General features: G+C 41.1%; 1 protein-coding gene across 1 annotated transcript in view; it reads right to left on the reverse strand.

The window, feature by feature from the left end:
• The window catches only part of UBR3 (ubiquitin protein ligase E3 component n-recognin 3), a 226,773-nt gene that overhangs the window by 51,462 nt on the left and 157,811 nt on the right, over nucleotides 1-17,500 (reverse strand). Inside the window, exons 23-24 of the mRNA XM_085872189.1 lie at nucleotides 16,111-16,206; nucleotides 13,818-13,845 (exon numbers count right to left, since the gene is read on the reverse strand). Coding sequence (XP_085728315.1) covers nucleotides 13,818-13,845; nucleotides 16,111-16,206 — 124 coding nt within the window. The remainder of the gene's footprint in view (nucleotides 1-13,817; nucleotides 13,846-16,110; nucleotides 16,207-17,500) is intronic.

The raw sequence follows: 17,500 nt of genomic DNA on the forward strand, positions 1-17,500 counted from the left end.
AGAAGTCCTTTCTCTTCTTTAGGTTTGTGTAAATGACTGTGGGTGGCGCCCGTCCGACAAGTAGAACTGTTTCAGTGTTGCCGTGTGTACGCGTATTCGGTTTTAACTCTTCTTTCGCTTTATATGTGCATTTTGATTATTGTGACTGTAAGTACGTGCCTTCTGTGCTGGTCTGTGTGAATTAAACGTGCTTGCGTGAACTTGTTCCCTGTTTCGCTGCGTCCTTTCCTTTGTTTGACTCTCCATCCTGCTTCATGTAAGGGGTTCTTAGTGGGTGCAACATCCCAGTTACTAATCGGAACTGTCAAGGCCGACGATAACACCGCTCGGTTATCACTGTAGCACGGAACGGACCGCTTAAGCGGTTCGTGTCCGGAGTCGGCCTGTATCGTGGTACGATCGCCCGGTCGACCATTCGCGTAGGTACTTAGGTCGATCGAATTAGGCGAGCAACCCTATCCTGTGCGGGTGGGCAATTGGCACGATGGTGGCGAGGTTAAACCCCCACCCGTGACTAGCTCCCGGCGTTGTTCCGAGAGGGTCACGACTGAATTGTCCGTTCCCGTGGGCGAGGCGGCCGCCATTCGAGTCAAACGGCCGATCGCACGCCGGCGGGCGCGAATTTGCAACAATATATTTGTTTGTTTTTTTCATTCAAAAGTTTGCTTACAGGAGAAAAACCAAACTAAATATCTGCGATCACAAAGCGATCGCCAAGGGTAAACCTCCCTCATCCAAGGGAGATTTACCCTTGGCAATCGCCTGTGACTTTCCCTTGGCCTGCAATCCAATAATAGCCTTTTTTTCAGACCACTATAAGACCTTGACCTTCAACATTTTGGAATAGAATGTAAATTAAGATGTGTCCCCATTTATAATCGATACATAAAACTCAACATCATGAAAATCGGAGGAAAATTAATAAAGTTGTCATCAAAAAGGTGTTTTTTGTTTAATGGGTCACACTCCAAAAAAAAGTAGGTCAAGGACACTAATCAAACATCACGTGCATGACTTCAGTGCAAGTACACTATTATCATGTAAGAATATCTTGGAAGGCCAAGCAATCTTTGAGATTCCTCATTGGCAACAATGAGCGATGACAAAAAAAAGTCTTTTCTCAAGTCAGCCACAAACGAATGTCGGACGGCGTGACACCAAGTGTCTCGTGCACATCTAGTTCCAGGAAAGCTGCTGTTTTCAGCTCGGGCCACACTCAGTGTGACCACTCCTTGGCTTTTTTCACAAGATCTTGGCTATTCGTTGTTTACCTTGGCGTCTTGGTTTTCTATCGGTTTTCTTGGCGTATAGGTTTTCTATTATCATCGCTTTTCCGAAACCTTGTGAATTCTTGGATTTTTTAATTGGCTCACCTTGGCATTTATGAAAATGAGGAGTGGTCACACTGGCCACGCTGCCCTCGGAACTGACGTACTCCATGCAGCCCTCAGTTGTCGATATCCCAGGCGAGAGGGAGGCAGCATGAAAAACAAATCATGCCGCCTCTGTCCCATGGCCATCTTCGTGTGTGTGTGTGTGTGTGTGTGTGTGTGTGTGTGTGTGTGTGTGTGTGTGTGTGTGTGTGTGTGTGTGTGTGTGTGTGTGTGTGTGTGTGTGTGTGTGTGACTTGTACGCTCTCCTACACAGCCTGACAGAAGGAATTGACATTTGGTGATTGTATTTAGTTGTGTGCCCTGGAAGGTTTTCGGTGTTAAACAAGTTTGATTTGAACTCCTTCAGCTGTTCTCAAGTTTTGCATTTTTACCTGACATGACCTCTGATCTCTTGATGCTGAAATCTAACCATTTTATGTTTGCATCACAATAAATCAGAGAGTACGCTCGAACTCTCTCTGTCGGGATAGCGCAGAAAAAAGAAATGGCCTCCCCATCTGCTACATACAAAACTAAAGTTGGAATATCTTCATGAAAAAGCCACTTTGACTGGATATGAGAACCTGCTTGGTTTATTCAGCTGATTGTCGAGGCAGGGATCATTTTTCAGTTCTCCAGACCACGGAAAGAGCAAAATTGAAAAAAATAAAAAACGACATCGGTCAAACCCGGGATTGAATCTTCTCATTCATCATTACAACAATAATAATAACAACAATATTCTTCAGATGGAAGATTTCCGAGCTGCCTTTATCAATGGCAATGGTTGTGGTTCCATCAGACAGAGTTTTACCTCGAGCATCATCCTTTGGTATTGTAATTTAATAGCTTGAAAGGATTCCACGAAACTTACTCAAAACTATATTCCTTTGTAAAAGAATAGGCAGGGATCCGAGGGGTGGGCGGGACTGTACGACTGTCAATCAGGCTGATGGGGGCGGGGCTGCTATTCATTTGCCTCAATATCGTACATATGGACATCAAATATCAACAGAAATATAATGCCTTGGGAAATCTCTTGTTTCTTAGTTATATTTATGAAATAAAATAATTGTGAGGTACCAGCGCTCCACATGGGACACAAGTGATCACAAACCCTCCTCCAGTCACTGCATCAAGGTGAAAGTGAACCATGTGATCAAGAACCTTCTCGAGTCACGGTTTCTCAGAGGCAGATTTGTTACGTCTGCGCATGACGTGGGCATCTGGCATCTCACACAACAGCCTGAAAGCCTGAACAGGGGATATTCACTCGAACTCTACTATAAATGGATGAGAGATAGAGAGATATATATAGAGAGAGAGAGATAGATAAAGAGATAGATAAAGAGATAGATAAAGAGATAGATAAAGAGATAGATAAAGAGATAGATAAAGAGATAGATAAAGAGATAGATAAAGAGATAGATAAAGAGATAGATAAAGAGATAGATAAAGAGATAGATAAAGAGATAGATAAAGAGATAGATAAAGAGAGAGATAAAGAGAGAGATAAAGAGAGAGATAAAGAGAGAGATAAAGAGAGAGATATAAAGAGAGAGATAAAGAGAGAGATAAAGAGAGAGATATAAAGAGAGATATATAGAGAGATATATAGAGAGATATATAGAGAGATATATAGAGATATATATAGAGAGATATATAGAGAGATATATAGAGAGATATATAGAGATATATAGAGAGATATATAGAGAGATATATAGAGAGATATATAGAGAGATATATAGAGATAGAGAGATAGAGAGATAGAGAGATAGAGAGATAGAGAGATAGAGATACAGAGAGATAGTGAGATAGATAGTTAGAGAGAGAGAGGGATAGAGAGTAAGAAAGGAAGAGAGATAGAGAGAAAGAGAGATAGAGAGATAGAGAGATAGAGAGATAGAGAGATAGAGAGATAGAGAGATAGAGAGATAGAGAGATAGAGAGATAGAGAGATAGAGAGATAGAGAGATAGAGAGATAGAGAGATAGAGAGATAGAGAGATAGAGAGATAGAGAGATAGAGAGATAGAGAGATAGAGAGATAGAGAGATAGAGAGATAGAGAGATAGAGAGATAGAGAGATAGAGAGATAGAGAGATAGAGAGATAGAGAGATAGAGAGATAGAGAGATAGAGAGATAGAGAGATAGAGAGATAGAGAGATAGAGAGATAGAGATAGAGAGATAGAGATAGAGATAGAGATAGAGATAGAGAGAGAGATAGATATATAGAGAGCGAGAGAGATATAGAGAGAGATATAGAGAGATATAGAGAGAGATATAGATAGATAGATAAAGAGAAAGAGAAAGAGAAAGAGAAAGAGAAAGAGAAAGAGAAAGAGAGAAAGAAAGAGAAAGAGAAAGAGAAAGAGAAAGAGAGAAAGAGAGAGAGAGAGAGAGACTCCGTGTGAGGGATATCTATAGACAAAATCTTTTTGTCTATTAATTACATACATCTATCCATTAATTACATACTATTGGAATGTACCTTTTGACCTTTAAAGACCCTTTTAAAACTCTTAAGACCCTCAAGACTCCAAAGACCCAGAAGACCCAAAATACCCCGAGGACGAAAAAGACCGTGAGGACCCAAAAGATCCAGATGACCCAAACGTCCCCGAAGACCCAAAAGTTCCGGACGACCCAAAAGACTCAGACAACCGAGGACCCAAAAGTCCCTGAGGACACAAAAGACCCAAAAGTCCCCAAGGACATGAAAGGCCCAGATAACCGAAAAGACTCCAAATATCCAAAAGACCCTGAAGAACCATAAGATCACAAGGACCCAAAAGACCAAGAGAACATCAAAGACCCAGAGGACCCACAAGACCATTTAAGACTCGACTATAAAAGGATGAGGTGTTTGTGTTAGTGAGAGTGTGTGTGAGAGTGAGAGTGTGTGTGAGAGTGAGAGTGTGTGTGAGAGTGAGAGTGTGTGTGAGAGTGAGAGTGTGTGTGAGAGTGAGAGTGTGTGTGAGAGTGAGAGTGTGTGTGAGAGTGAGAGTGTGTGTGAGAGTGAGAGTGTGTGTGAGAGTGAGAGTGTGTGTGAGAGTGAGAGTGTGTGTGAGAGTGAGAGTGTGTGTGAGAGTGAGAGTGTGTGTGAGAGTGAGAGTGTGTGTGAGAGTGAGAGTGTGTGTGAGAGTGAGAGTGTGTGTGAGTGTGAGAGTGTGTGTGAGAGAGAGTGTGTGTGAGAGTGTGAGTGAGTGTGTGTGAGTGAGAGTGTGAGTGAGAGAGAGCGTGTGTGTGAGAGTGTGTGTGTGTGAGAGTGTGAGTGAGAGTGTGAGTGGGTGTGAGAGTGAGTGTGTGTGAGAGTGAGTGTGTGTGAGAGTGAGTGTGTGTGAGAGTGAGTGTGTGTGAGAGTGAGTGTGTGTGAGAGTGAGTGTGTGTGAGAGTGAGTGGGTGTGAGAGTGAGAGTGTGTGAGTGTGTGAGTGTGTGAGTGTGTGAGTGTGTGAGTGTGTGAGTGTGTGAGTGTGTGAGTGTGTGAGTGTGTGAGTGTGTGAGTGTGTGAGTGTGTGAGTGTGTGAGTGTGTGAGTGTGTGAGTGTGTGAGTGTGTGAGTGTGTGAGTGTGTGAGTGTGTGAGAGTGTGAGAGTGTGAGAGTGTGAGAGTGTGAGAGTGTGAGAGTGTGAGAGTGTGAGAGTGTGAGAGTGTGAGAGTGTGAGAGTGTGAGAGTGTGAGAGTGTGAGAGTGTGAGAGTGTGAGAGTGTGAGAGTGTGAGAGTGTGAGAGTGTGAGAGTGTGAGAGTGTGAGAGTGTGAGAGTGTGAGAGTGTGAGAGTGTGAGAGTGTGAGAGTGTGAGAGAGTGAGAGAGTGAGTGAGTGAGTGAGTGAGTGAGTGTGTGTGTGTGTGTGTGTGTGTGTGTGTGTGTGTGTGTAATGTGTTTTGTGGAGTTCTGCGAGAGCATTCTGATGTGGAATGTAATGCATTGGAATCTTATGGTTCTTCATCGGCCAATGATCAACATAGACCAATGATCGTCATGACCTCCAGAGTTGATTTGGCCAAATACAAAAATCCGTTACAATCCCCATGTTTTAAATGCCACCATGTTAAGGTATATAAAGCAGCTTAATACGTCCTTTGCCCAAAGGATGGCATCCTAATTACAAAATAAACTAGAGGGGGAGCACTCGGTCGAGTACAAAACCTCCGCCGCCAACACTGCTGGGTCACTTAAGTGAACCTGATATCCTATTCATTGTGGGTCAAAACGGATCAGACTCTACTGAACCACGATTGAATAAACTAAACTAGATCGACGCGCATGTAGAAATGCCAAAAAAAAGGTCGAAATTTTTTTGAAAAAAAAGGTGCAAAATTTGTTTTGTTTTTTTTCCTCTAACAAATTTTTTTTTGGGGGGGGGGGGTTGGAAATCACTTAAAACATGTAGAGATGCAAAAAAAATTCAAATATTTTTCAAATGAAATCGAATTTTTTTTGAAAAAAAGTTACAAAATATTGTTTTTTTTTCTCAAACAAATTTATTTTTGGGGGGGTTGGAAATCACTTAAAACATGTAGAAATGCAAAAACAAAAATTCAAATATTTTTTCAAAATGGCCACCATAGCGGCCATATTGGACTTTGGACCAAGTCCAAAATCTAATGGCATGATCCTTGGACCACACCTAATCCCCCCACCAAGTTTCGTCAAAATCCGTCCAGGAGTTTTTCCGGAATACTGTTCACAAACAAACAAACAAACAAACAAACAAACAAACAGACAGGGGTGAAAACAGTAACCTCCGTCCATCTTTGATGGCGGAGGTTAATAACAAACAAAAACAATGTTAACATTGCAACAAAGCATATATTAATTAATACTAATAATATTTACAGGATTAATAATAATAGTAGTATCATATGGCAAGAATAATAATGAATATATAATCCCTGTGCTGGCTCCGAGCACATCTGGGCTCAGTGAAAGGCATGCTTATGCTCAAGCAGTACATCAGGTGGGTATGCAACAAGGCTGTGAGGACCAATGAAAATTTGGTCCTTCTGACCAACAGGCCCACAAGTTGAATAAATATTTGAACTGACATCTAGTGCTCCTTTCATCTTTGATTTGGAATACCACATCAAGTGGAGCAGTCAATGTTCAAATAATCAGAGGTAGCTTTATTTCACTCATGTGCACATACAGCATCATCACTGGCTGTGGGAAGAAATTTGTCGAAACAAGTTTAAAGTGGTTGTTGAACTCGAGGTGCGTATGGGAATGTTCAACTAAGTTGGGATGCCACCTTCAACTTAAAATCCACCCTACCACCAACTCTTGCCGCTCCCATATGGAATGGATGTTTCAAATAAGTACAGTTTGGTTCACAGGATCGACCTTGAACCATACAGAACTTGCACTCAAATACCTTGGCTCAATTTCCACTCCTGAAGCTTTGAATCGCGTAGCACAAGTACGGCCTAGAGTCATAACGGCACAGCAACAAACCCATGCTTTTTGGAGGTGATGCAGTTATGCACCAGATCCAAAACCCAGTTGAACTAAATATGCCTTCAGGGACCCATGCACACAGGAACAGCATAGGGTTAGATTTGTATCACAACATGGAAGAGTAGAAAACTTGACGGAACCTCCCAGGTTGTGACCTGAAGGCTTGCATCATAAGTGGGGCGGGGGGGGGTGGGGGGGACCACATCGATGGAAAACAATTCAATACAAATAAAAGTCATTTTGTCACAAATTTTACGTGGTGTAGTGGCAGATAACCAATTCCATCTATGTTACATTAGGATCTAAACCTGGGATTAGATGTGAAGAGGTCACAAAAAACAATAAGATTATATCGGAGTGAACGACAGAGAAAAAGTTTCCTTCAAACTTTACAAATTCACAGGAAAAGTTAGTTACCACTGCGGTGTAGATTAGGGGCCATCGACTATTTACGTATGCACAGGATAATTGGGAAATGGGGGGGTAGGCAAGGCCGAGCCAAGTGGAGTAGAGGAGTTTGAAATGGGTGGAGACAGAAGGGAAATGTTTGGAAAGAGGTGTGGACTAGGGAAGTAAAGTATGGTGTGTATGGCGCATAATGTGTGTGTGAGGGAGTCAAAAATTATGCCTTTGGTGTGCAAATAATGGACGGTCTATCGTGTGCCGTTTTCTATACGACTTGTTTTTAGCACTCTTGCTGTGACAACCCCAACAACTCTACCACACTTTAAAACAAGTCAGGAACAGCAAAGCAAGCAAAGAATGCTACATCAACAATATGGCCAAAACATCTCAATATTCCTTGCATGTTGCACAATATATTTTAAAACACTACATCTTCCCTTGATCCCATTGAGAGTGTAGAAATAGTCTACAACTACCTAAAAATGACAACCAATAAAGTTCTAGCCTTGTGCCATCGGCAAACTAAGGGAGCTCTCAAAAAGTCACCGAGGTCAGACCGACTGTGCATTTGCCAGAGCATCTACATATCTACATATATATATATATATATATATATATATATATATATATATATATATATATATATATATATATATATATATATATATATATATATATATATATATATATATATATATATATATATATATATATATATATATATATATATATATATATATATATATATATATATATATATATATATATATATATATATATATACTGCGTACGTGAGCTGGGCTCTCCAATACTGCCCTTGACGGATAACCCTGTGAAAGCACCAAATCAATGGTTCATCATGTCTTAAATCAGCATGCGCACGTCAAACAACTGCACCATAAATAAGACTCTCATCGCAGAGAAGTGCCGAGCAATGGCTATAAGACAAAATGGCACGTGTCCTTACAGTTCCATTCCCCATTGCGGTTGCACTCCCCGAGTGCTTCACCCAATGCCCTCAGGCTGTAAGTTCAATGGACTGCTGAGGAGCGAACCGCCGACTTAATTTTCATGGGACAGGGTCAATTATAAGTATGAAAAGTAGATTTCAAAATCAATATCTCAGAATCTTGGAGAGAAATTACTGCCAATGGAGAAAATGAATTTTAATAACCAAGGTCTATCTTCGGTCTATCATATATAGACCTTGGTTACTTGTAAGCTCCAAGGAAATACAAATGCAATTAAGTCCCTCTAATGTAGGACAGTTAAGACATGAATCCAAGAGAAGATAATTACTTTCACAACTGAAGGTGGATCGAGGTTATGTTTTCACCTGTCTTTCTGTCTGTCTGTGAGCAGGATATCGCAAGAAGTGGTGAACAGGTTGGGTGTGTGACAAGAGCAAATTGATTCGATTTTGGTGAAGATCTGAATCTAGATATAGATATGAGAATTTTAAGTGATTCTTCACCATTGAGTGAGTGATGGGGCTAAAAACGATATACAACACGATATCTCAAAAAGTTATGAACTGATTTGGACGAAACTTGGGGAACAGGTTGGGTGTGTAACAAGGGTGAAGTGATTCTATTTTGGTGAAGATCTTTATTTTTTTATTTTTTTTGTATACCTTGTCGAGGCTCGTGTGAGAGCTAACACAGAACGCACAGCAAGGGGGGCATGAGACAAGAGGGGTGTGAGTGGGAAGGACAAAACAATGGGGAACAGAGACATTAGGAGATCTGTGGAAGGGAGAGGGATGGGGCGGGGAACATGGGGAATACAAGATGGACATTACAAGGACTTTCAGGAAGGAAAGCATGGAATTTGAAGGAGGTGGGCTTGGGTAATTTATAGGGGGTAGAAAAGATCAAGGATTTGGATGGGGGATGATAAGAGATGGTGGTGAACAGCTGTTTTGAAGGCCTGGAGGGAAGAATGGGATTGAATAGAGTGAGGGAGTTTATTCCAAAGGCAGAGAAAAAGAGGAATGAAAGAGTGAAGGCGAGCAGTGATTCGTGATTTTGGTAGTTTTACCAGAAGGGGGTTGTTGGCAGACCTTGAGCGCCCTGTGGAAATGTGGTGGGGACAAATCGCAGATAGAGCAGGGGGGGGGGGGGCGAGGCTGAAGAGGAGGAGACGGTAGAAGACAGAAAGGCCACCGACCAGCCTGCGGTGAGAGAGTGAGAGGCCCGAAGACACAGCCTCATTGCGGGAGATGCCAATGATCCGAAATGCCTTGGTTTCCACAACGTGAAGACGAGAAAGGTGGGAGGCAGGAGCACCAGCCCAGAGGGGGGAGCAGTACTCCATCAGATCTGAATCCGGATCCGATTTTTTTTAAAGTTCTTAAGTAATTCTTCACCATTAAGAGATGGACCGAAAATATACTGTACTGTACTGTACAAGCATGATATCTCAAAAGGTTGTGGATGAGCTATGACAAAACATGGTGGATGAGTTGGTTTGGTGATGAGAGAACAAGGCAATTTGATTTTGGTTTAGGTCTAGATCCATATCCGGCCTATCAGTGGGATACAAAAAGTAAACTGTTCAGCCTGGCGGAGGTATGTTCTCTACCGAATGCAGTTCTAGTTCATTCTGTGGGAAGTACACAAGCTGGTGTCTATTTAATATGTATGCTTTTAAAAAATCACAAAGGATCCTATGGCATTGCATCAGAAAGTAAATTTGAATGCGAGTTCCCCATTAGCAAAGTGGAGAGGGGAGTTTCAACAGAGGCAAGATGAAGCATATAAAGTTTCATATTTACCGAAATGATAAATCAATGGACCCTAACTTGCATCAGTGTGCCTCAAGTGCTATGGCCTCTTGCTCAAAACACATCAAGTAGCACAACCATCAAGGATGATCACCAGAGATGTCAAGAAGTCGCCTGATCCGAGGCTCAAGTAAGTCTCAAGATTTTGAGGACAAGTCTAAAATCAAGTCTTAAGTCTCAAGTCAAGTTTCACGTCACAATGTCATTTATATCCGAGACAGACCTTGGTTACGTGTCAGCCTTTAATAGTCAAAAAGTTTAAATGAATGATGAGCTGGTTGTTTATATGAGCTTGATGATTTTTTGGGCATATGTACTCTAAAAGAATTGACATGGAAAAAATAAAAATGACAAATTTTAATTGTTTAATTCAAAATCGTTGACCAAACTCGGTGATGTAATGGTTACAATCGGAAACGAAACTCTGTGACCAGACTCAATATTTTGCGTGTCATCAATCTTGGTGATTCCACACTGAATATGGAAGGTTGGTGATTCAAATGATTATAAGCCAATAAGATCACTCAGAATTTTCGCCATGATACTGATAACGAAGTATCAGGATTGCCAGATGTCTGATTAATTCAACCTCTTGTACGATGTACGATCGATAATTGCAAATGTACGATAATTCTGGAAGATTCAAAAAACTGTAGTATTCGACCTTCAATTTTCAGTTTCAATTTCATCACATTTTTCCCAGTCTGCTGGGCAGATTCTTGGATTCGCTATATATGCTAGATATCCCTTATTGTCGGGTTTTCCGTGTGTGTGTGTGTGTGTGTGTGTGTGTGTGTGTGTGTGTGTGTGTGTGTGTGTGTGTGTGTGTGTGTGTCTGCAACGCGAGGCTCCACAGCACAAACCAGCGAACCAATTTCGATGAAACTTTGCCAACATGTGCAGTATTTGTTGGGAATGTGCGCGTTTGAATTTCGTTGCCGATCAACCACCCGTTGCTGTGCAGCAGCCAAAAACCACGTACAGTATTTTCAATACTTGTCCTTCAGTTTTGAATGTAGAGAAGCGAGACTTCGGAATTAAACACTTTGAGATATTTAGGAAATTTTACTCGAGCCGATTTATGATTGAGGTTGTATTTTTCAAATTGTAGTCCTTCAAAAATCGGGTGTCTATTCACCATCATTTTTATGAGGGGCTTAGGAAAGTGGGCGGAGCTTAGGAAAAGTGGACGTGGTTGATGAAAAGCGGGAGTGGCATAGGAAAGTGGCAGTGGCATAGGAAAGTGGGCGTGGCTTATGAAAAATATTGTGTGGCTCAGGAGGTGTGGTCAAACAAGAGCATTGAGAGAAGTTCATCGGGTTTTCCGTGTGTGTGTGTGTGTGTGTGTGTGTGTGTGTCTGCAATGCGAGACTCCACAGCACAAACCAGCAAACCGATAATTTATTGATTTACCGAAAACGATTCCCCACACACAAACCACCTCCAATTATTAATTTATTTCCCGAAAACGATTCCATGATCCACACACCACCTTATTCATTTATTTATTTACCATAAACGATTCCACGACCCACACACCACCTTTAATCATTTATTTATTTACTGAAAACGATTCCAAGACCCACACTCCACCTCCAACTAATTATTTATTTATTTTGTGTAAACAATTGTACGATCCACACACCACCTTCAATCATTTATTTTTTCCGAAAACGATTCCACGACCCACACACCACCTCTAATTATTTATTTTCCGTAAACGATTCCGCCACCCACACACCACCTCCAATTATTTATTTATTTACCGAAAATAATTCCCCACCCACACACCACCTCCAATTATTTATTTATTTACCGAAAACGATTCCACGACCTACATACCACCTTTAATTATTTATTTATTAACCGAAAACGATTCCACGACCCACACACCACCTCCAATTATTGGATTCGCTTGATATCCCTTATTGTCGGGTTTTCCGTGTGTGTGTGTGTGTGTGTGTGTGTGTGTGTGTGTGTGTGTGTGTGTGTGTGTGTGTGTGTGTCTGCAACGCGAGGCTCCACAGCACAAACCAGCGATCCGATTTCGATGAAACTTTGCCAACATGTGCAATATGTGTTGGGAATGTGCGCGTTTGAATTTCGTTGCCGAGCAACCACCCGTTGCTGTGCAGCGGCCAAAAAACCGCATACAGTATTTTCAATACTTGCCCTTCAGTTTTGAATGTAGAGAATCAAGACTTCGGAATTAAACACTTCGAGATATTTAGAAAATTTTACTTGAACCGATTTTTGATTGAGGTTTTATTTTTCAAATGGTAGTCCTTCAAAAATCGGGTGTCTATCACCGTCATTTTTTATGAGGAGCTCAGGAAAGTGGGCGGAGCTTACGGAAAGTCGAGTGGTTGATGAAAAGTGGGAGTGGGGTCGGATAATGGGCATGGCTTATGAAAAATATTGTGTGGCTCAGGAGGTGTGGTCAAACAAGAGCATTGAGAGAAGTTTATCGGGTTTTCCGTGTGTGTGTGTGCGTGTGCGTGTGCGTGTGCGTGTGTCTGCAACGCGAGGGTCCACAGCACAAACCAACAAACCGATTATTTTTCAAATGGTCATCCCTCAAAAATTGGGTGTCTATTTACCGTCATTTTTTATGAGGAGTGCCAGTTGGCAAAATACGCAATAGGAAAAATCTTGCCAGGCAAAGGAACAATTGTATGTGAACCAATACGTCTTGGCAATGAATCTTCGTCGGTGGATCAGTCAGAATGAAAAGCATCATCTCCAGCGCTTCAACCCGAGCGAATCCCTCGTCGCCTACTGGCTTGTGGCCTTCTTTGTCACACCTCACACAGCATTTTTCACGCAGGTGTCACATCACGCAAGCATATGCACAGACAGCAACCGAGAAAAGCAATGCACACGTCACTTCCGGTTATGACTTCCGAGCACGTGGAATGTGGATGTGCAAATGTTAAATGAAGGTGAGGGTTATGGCTATGGTTATGGTTTCGTCTTTTAGAAGATATTTATAAACAAATCACATCACAGTGTGTAGGTGAATGAACTGAGTTCAGAAAGTGTTCGTATGTTGGTCTACGACAAAAATTAAACGAATTAGAGCATAAATATGGAGAAAATCGATTCTTTTAAAACACGATTTACTCATTAAGCAAGCTACCGAATTGTAAAAAAATATGGTCAGAACCCATTTCCTCGACAAAAGGTAACCTAAAAATGTATTTTAAATTATCAATTTATCTTTTAAAACAATGCTTTCACATATGCCTCTGACAATCCGGAGTTGAGATTGTCGTGTCCAGAGGGTTAGCCCCGACCTGGACGGATGGCCAAACAGTTCTCCCTTGAATGCTTACAGCAGAGATTCTCAGAGATTTTGGCGTGTGTGGGAAAGAAACAGCAAGGTGCTCCAGGACGGTAACACAGCACAGGGGTTTCACTCTCAAACCCACAGTAGATACAATGACACCAGCAAGTTAAATAAATAATAGTATATTTAACAGAAAATAAAGTTATGATGGAACAAATAAAGATGTGAGGTAACCGAAATCTAATTCTGAGGCACATCCACAAGACAAATACAGACAAGGAGAAAAGAATAAAACTAAGAAAAATAATCCCTCTTTTATTTCAGCACTTGGCTTCAGGTCTGGAAGTGAGTTTCAGTAGCTTGAAAGTCACCAAACTGCTTCCTCACTGCGTGAGAGGACACACCCCAAAATGGTGCCAAGCCGCTCTCAACTGCTGTGCAGCGTCTTCATCGATCGTCCTCACCGACGTCGATCTTCTACTTTGCAGAATGGCACCATCTCTTTACCCCAATGGCTTGACATGAGGCTTTAGCACTGATCCCACATGCGGGGAAACTCGCCTCAGCACAAACACAATAATCGTGTGGTCTTCTTCATGTGTCGAAGGAAAGCCAGCCATAATGCCCTGCTCTTTCGACCACCGATCCTGCCTCGCTCGCTTCTGTCCTGCTTTAAGTCTTCGTTTCTGACCGTGTCTCCTCTCCTCCTGTCTCTCAATGACGTGCCTCCCCATTTTCTTGCCGAGACGCACTCTGTTTTCTCTGATCGTGCCTCTCACACCAAACTCAATGCGTGCGTTCGCTTCTATCTTCCTTTGACGTCACGCCTATCAATCATCCACTCTGTGGTGTCATCCAATCATCCACTCCCTACCCCCCCCCCCCCGGTGTGGTGACAAGTAGCACCTAAGCCCACAGTTTCCCTCCTTAGTTTACATTGAGATGTTTCCTACATGTCCACGGGCAAAGCAACTCCAAACGATCTTATCTTTCCAATGAATTTCCTCCATCTACCCCACAAACATAACAATATTCTCTGTAATCACTTTACGGGATTTTTGTGACATTTCAGTCGAGCTCAACCATCCACAATGTGATGTCACAGAGTGATGAAAGGTATCATGCAACATCACATGTATCTCTCCTTTCTGAAAATATAATAATTTTCTCCTTTAATATTTGATACGAGCACGATTTGTTTTCAAGCATGTTTTCACCATTTTATTGTAAGGTGGTGTATAATATTTTATTATAAGGCAATGATCTGGGCAGTTGGGAAATCAGTAAAAATTGCTAATAAGTTATGGTTACAACTTCAAATAAAATAGCTTTTTTAAGTACTTACCAGTACATAATATATCTGTTTGTGTGTTTATATACATGTGTGTTTGTATGTATATGTGTATGTATATATGTAAGCGTGTGTGTGTGTACATGTGCGTGTGCGCATTTATGTCTGGCTTCCTTCTTGGGACTACGATGCAGTAAATGGTCTTTATTTTGATTGCACAACATGCTTCCATGTTTTAATTATTTTTAAAGGCTGTTTATATCGCGAACGTGTTATTATACAACTCTCATGGATTGATGCGTTCATAAGGCGAAAAACGAGCACAGCAGAGGCCATGTCCAGCAAAAGTACACAAGGCAGGGACGGGAATGATGGTTTTGAGAATGACGCTACGAATCTAACATGGTCGACGGTTGCAAATTGAAATCTCGCTGTGCATTGTGAGTTAATGCTGGTTGAAAAAAAAAAACTCATGTGGTTTGTGGGAATCGGATGACAATTTTTCTGAAAATACTAGAATTTTGACGTTCCAACACGATATTAACATTCTTCAAATCTGGCAACTTTGCAAAATTAAATGTGCATGCACAGAGTGGCAGCAAGCTCCATGGTGATGCTTACTCTTGACGGTGTATTGAAAAGAACCTTCACTCAAAGCTCAAACCATTACGTTTGTGTGTGTTTTTCTTTATTTTATTTCGATTATGAGCCAGAAAACACGACAAAAAAAATACAACAAAAAAGAAAAACAGGGATGAAGCTCATTGTGTATGAACCGAGCAGTAGTGACAATTCCATACATATGCTGTACGGCATATTGGCCTCCTGGAATTCAAGGACGTAGAATCCATGCAATGAAAGGTACTATAGCTCTACTTGCTTTGCTCCGGAATTTACCTCCTTTGACTCCACCAGACACATGTATGTGCAATCGGAGGTTCGGAGCTCACGGCACTTTGTGTGCTGCATAAGCTTTTGTAAGCTTTGGCACGATCTATGTACCGAGTTCATGCTCTCTTTGGCGTGCGACTCCAGCGATCTTTGTTTATAAATATAATCACATCCTATCAGACATCGAATGAAAATTAATTACAAACACATCACCGAGATATATTTATTTTGATACATCGCCGTGTTCATTCATTCATCGTCATCGTCAACAAGTCAAAAGCTCTAGTCTCAAGTCGCAAAATTTGTGAATCGAGTCACCATCTCTGGTGATCACACACAGGTGACACGTAGAAATCGAGAGGTCGTCACCACACCTGCAGTCCGCTCAAGGGTGCATAGCAGAATCATCAAATCCACTTTCAAGATAGTGTTAGTGCTTTGCACAGACCTTGGAGGAGGCCAAGTAGATCTCAAATCACCATGAACACAAATAATTTAATCAATTATGGGCTTTACACAAGAGTTTTCAAAGGTGATCCTGGACCATTTGTGAAAAATGCTGAAAGCACAATGAGTGCAAAGGAATTTGTGAAGCACTGTACAGATGTGCTGCGAAACTACTTACTGATCTCCATTGCTGTTTCCATGAAGCTCTTCTGCCGAGAAGCAAACTCTGCCAGAAGCTTCTTCTGCCGCTCACGTGCTCTTCGCCGTCTGCCAAAGATTACCATGAAAAAGTAAATACAGAGCACATGTGACCATGATTAGCGAATGTAAGATTAATCCACTGACACAAAATCCACAAAAAGTGGATTTATTTTCTCTGCATTAAAAATAAAAACATCTCACAATGTTGATGAATTTTACTCAACCATGACAAATTGCGATCACAGTTCACCAAGCTTTGCCTTTTGAATCCATATATGTGTATTTGCAATAGCTTTTTTGCAACAACAACTTCCTTTCCTTCATTTGAAACAAGTTTGATCACCCCTTCAAAATAAGGTTATTTAGACTAATAAAAAAAAAACAATCAGGAAGATTGATGTTAAAAGCTGCAACAAGAATTAACCTGGGAGTGCAACATGGCAATGATGGGCCAAATGGCCTCATTTCCTTGTTTGAGATTGTACAGGATCATGCGACCACTTGTTCCACTCAGTTTAATCCTGCGGAGACTGTGGGCGCTTTGTATATTAATTCCCATTCTGCATTTACGATACAAATATTTAAATGTATCAGGTTTGATTCCTCGACAAAGAATTGACCTTCAAGAATGCATAGGTGCAAGACAAGCACCGCCCCTTTACCCGCCGAGAGAGGTACCTGAAGTAAGATGCTCGATCGCCCAAAGTGCCGTTATTTCATGTTTTTACTTCAATTTAGAAATTAAAGTTTTTATTGTGATATTGACCCTTCATATGTTAAAATAATGCAGTACAGAAAATATGGGCAATTGGGGCTGTGGGGGAAAAATTTATATTAATGTATTTTAAATTGTAACAAATGGAGTTTCAGAAATGTAACTTTTATGCTGCAAATTGAATTGGCTGTCATTTCTGGCCAAAAGACTTTTGCCCTAAATGATAAGAAATGTGTTGTTCTGGAGCAGAGTGACCGAGCTAATAAATGAACCTTTGCTTAGAAAATGTACGAAGTGGCTTTTTGTCTAAAGGACACGTCTACAGTCTGGGTGAATATCCCCCAACCTCTCTCTCTCATGGAAGTATAAAATGTTTTGAAAGGCACATTGTTCTGAGTGCAAGCACGTGAGGAAGTATAGTTTCTCAGTGGCTTGTACTCCTTGGAACTGACCAAGTACCAAGTTAGAATAAAACTCTCTGATGTAATGTAGAAGTGAATTGAATCGGGTTGGTCTAATTGTTAACTAAAGTAAGAATAAATGAAATAGAACCAAATAATATTGCAACAAATGGGGATTCTTAAGTTCATTGTACAAGGGTGAGAAGTGTATGGTGTATAATTAGAAAATAAATTGTTTCACAAG

Source organism: Eptatretus burgeri, chromosome 3 (genome assembly GCF_056783735.1).
Source record: "Eptatretus burgeri isolate ZD-2024b chromosome 3, Ebu_testis_v1, whole genome shotgun sequence".
NCBI classification, from domain to species: domain Eukaryota; kingdom Metazoa; phylum Chordata; class Myxini; order Myxiniformes; family Myxinidae; genus Eptatretus; species Eptatretus burgeri.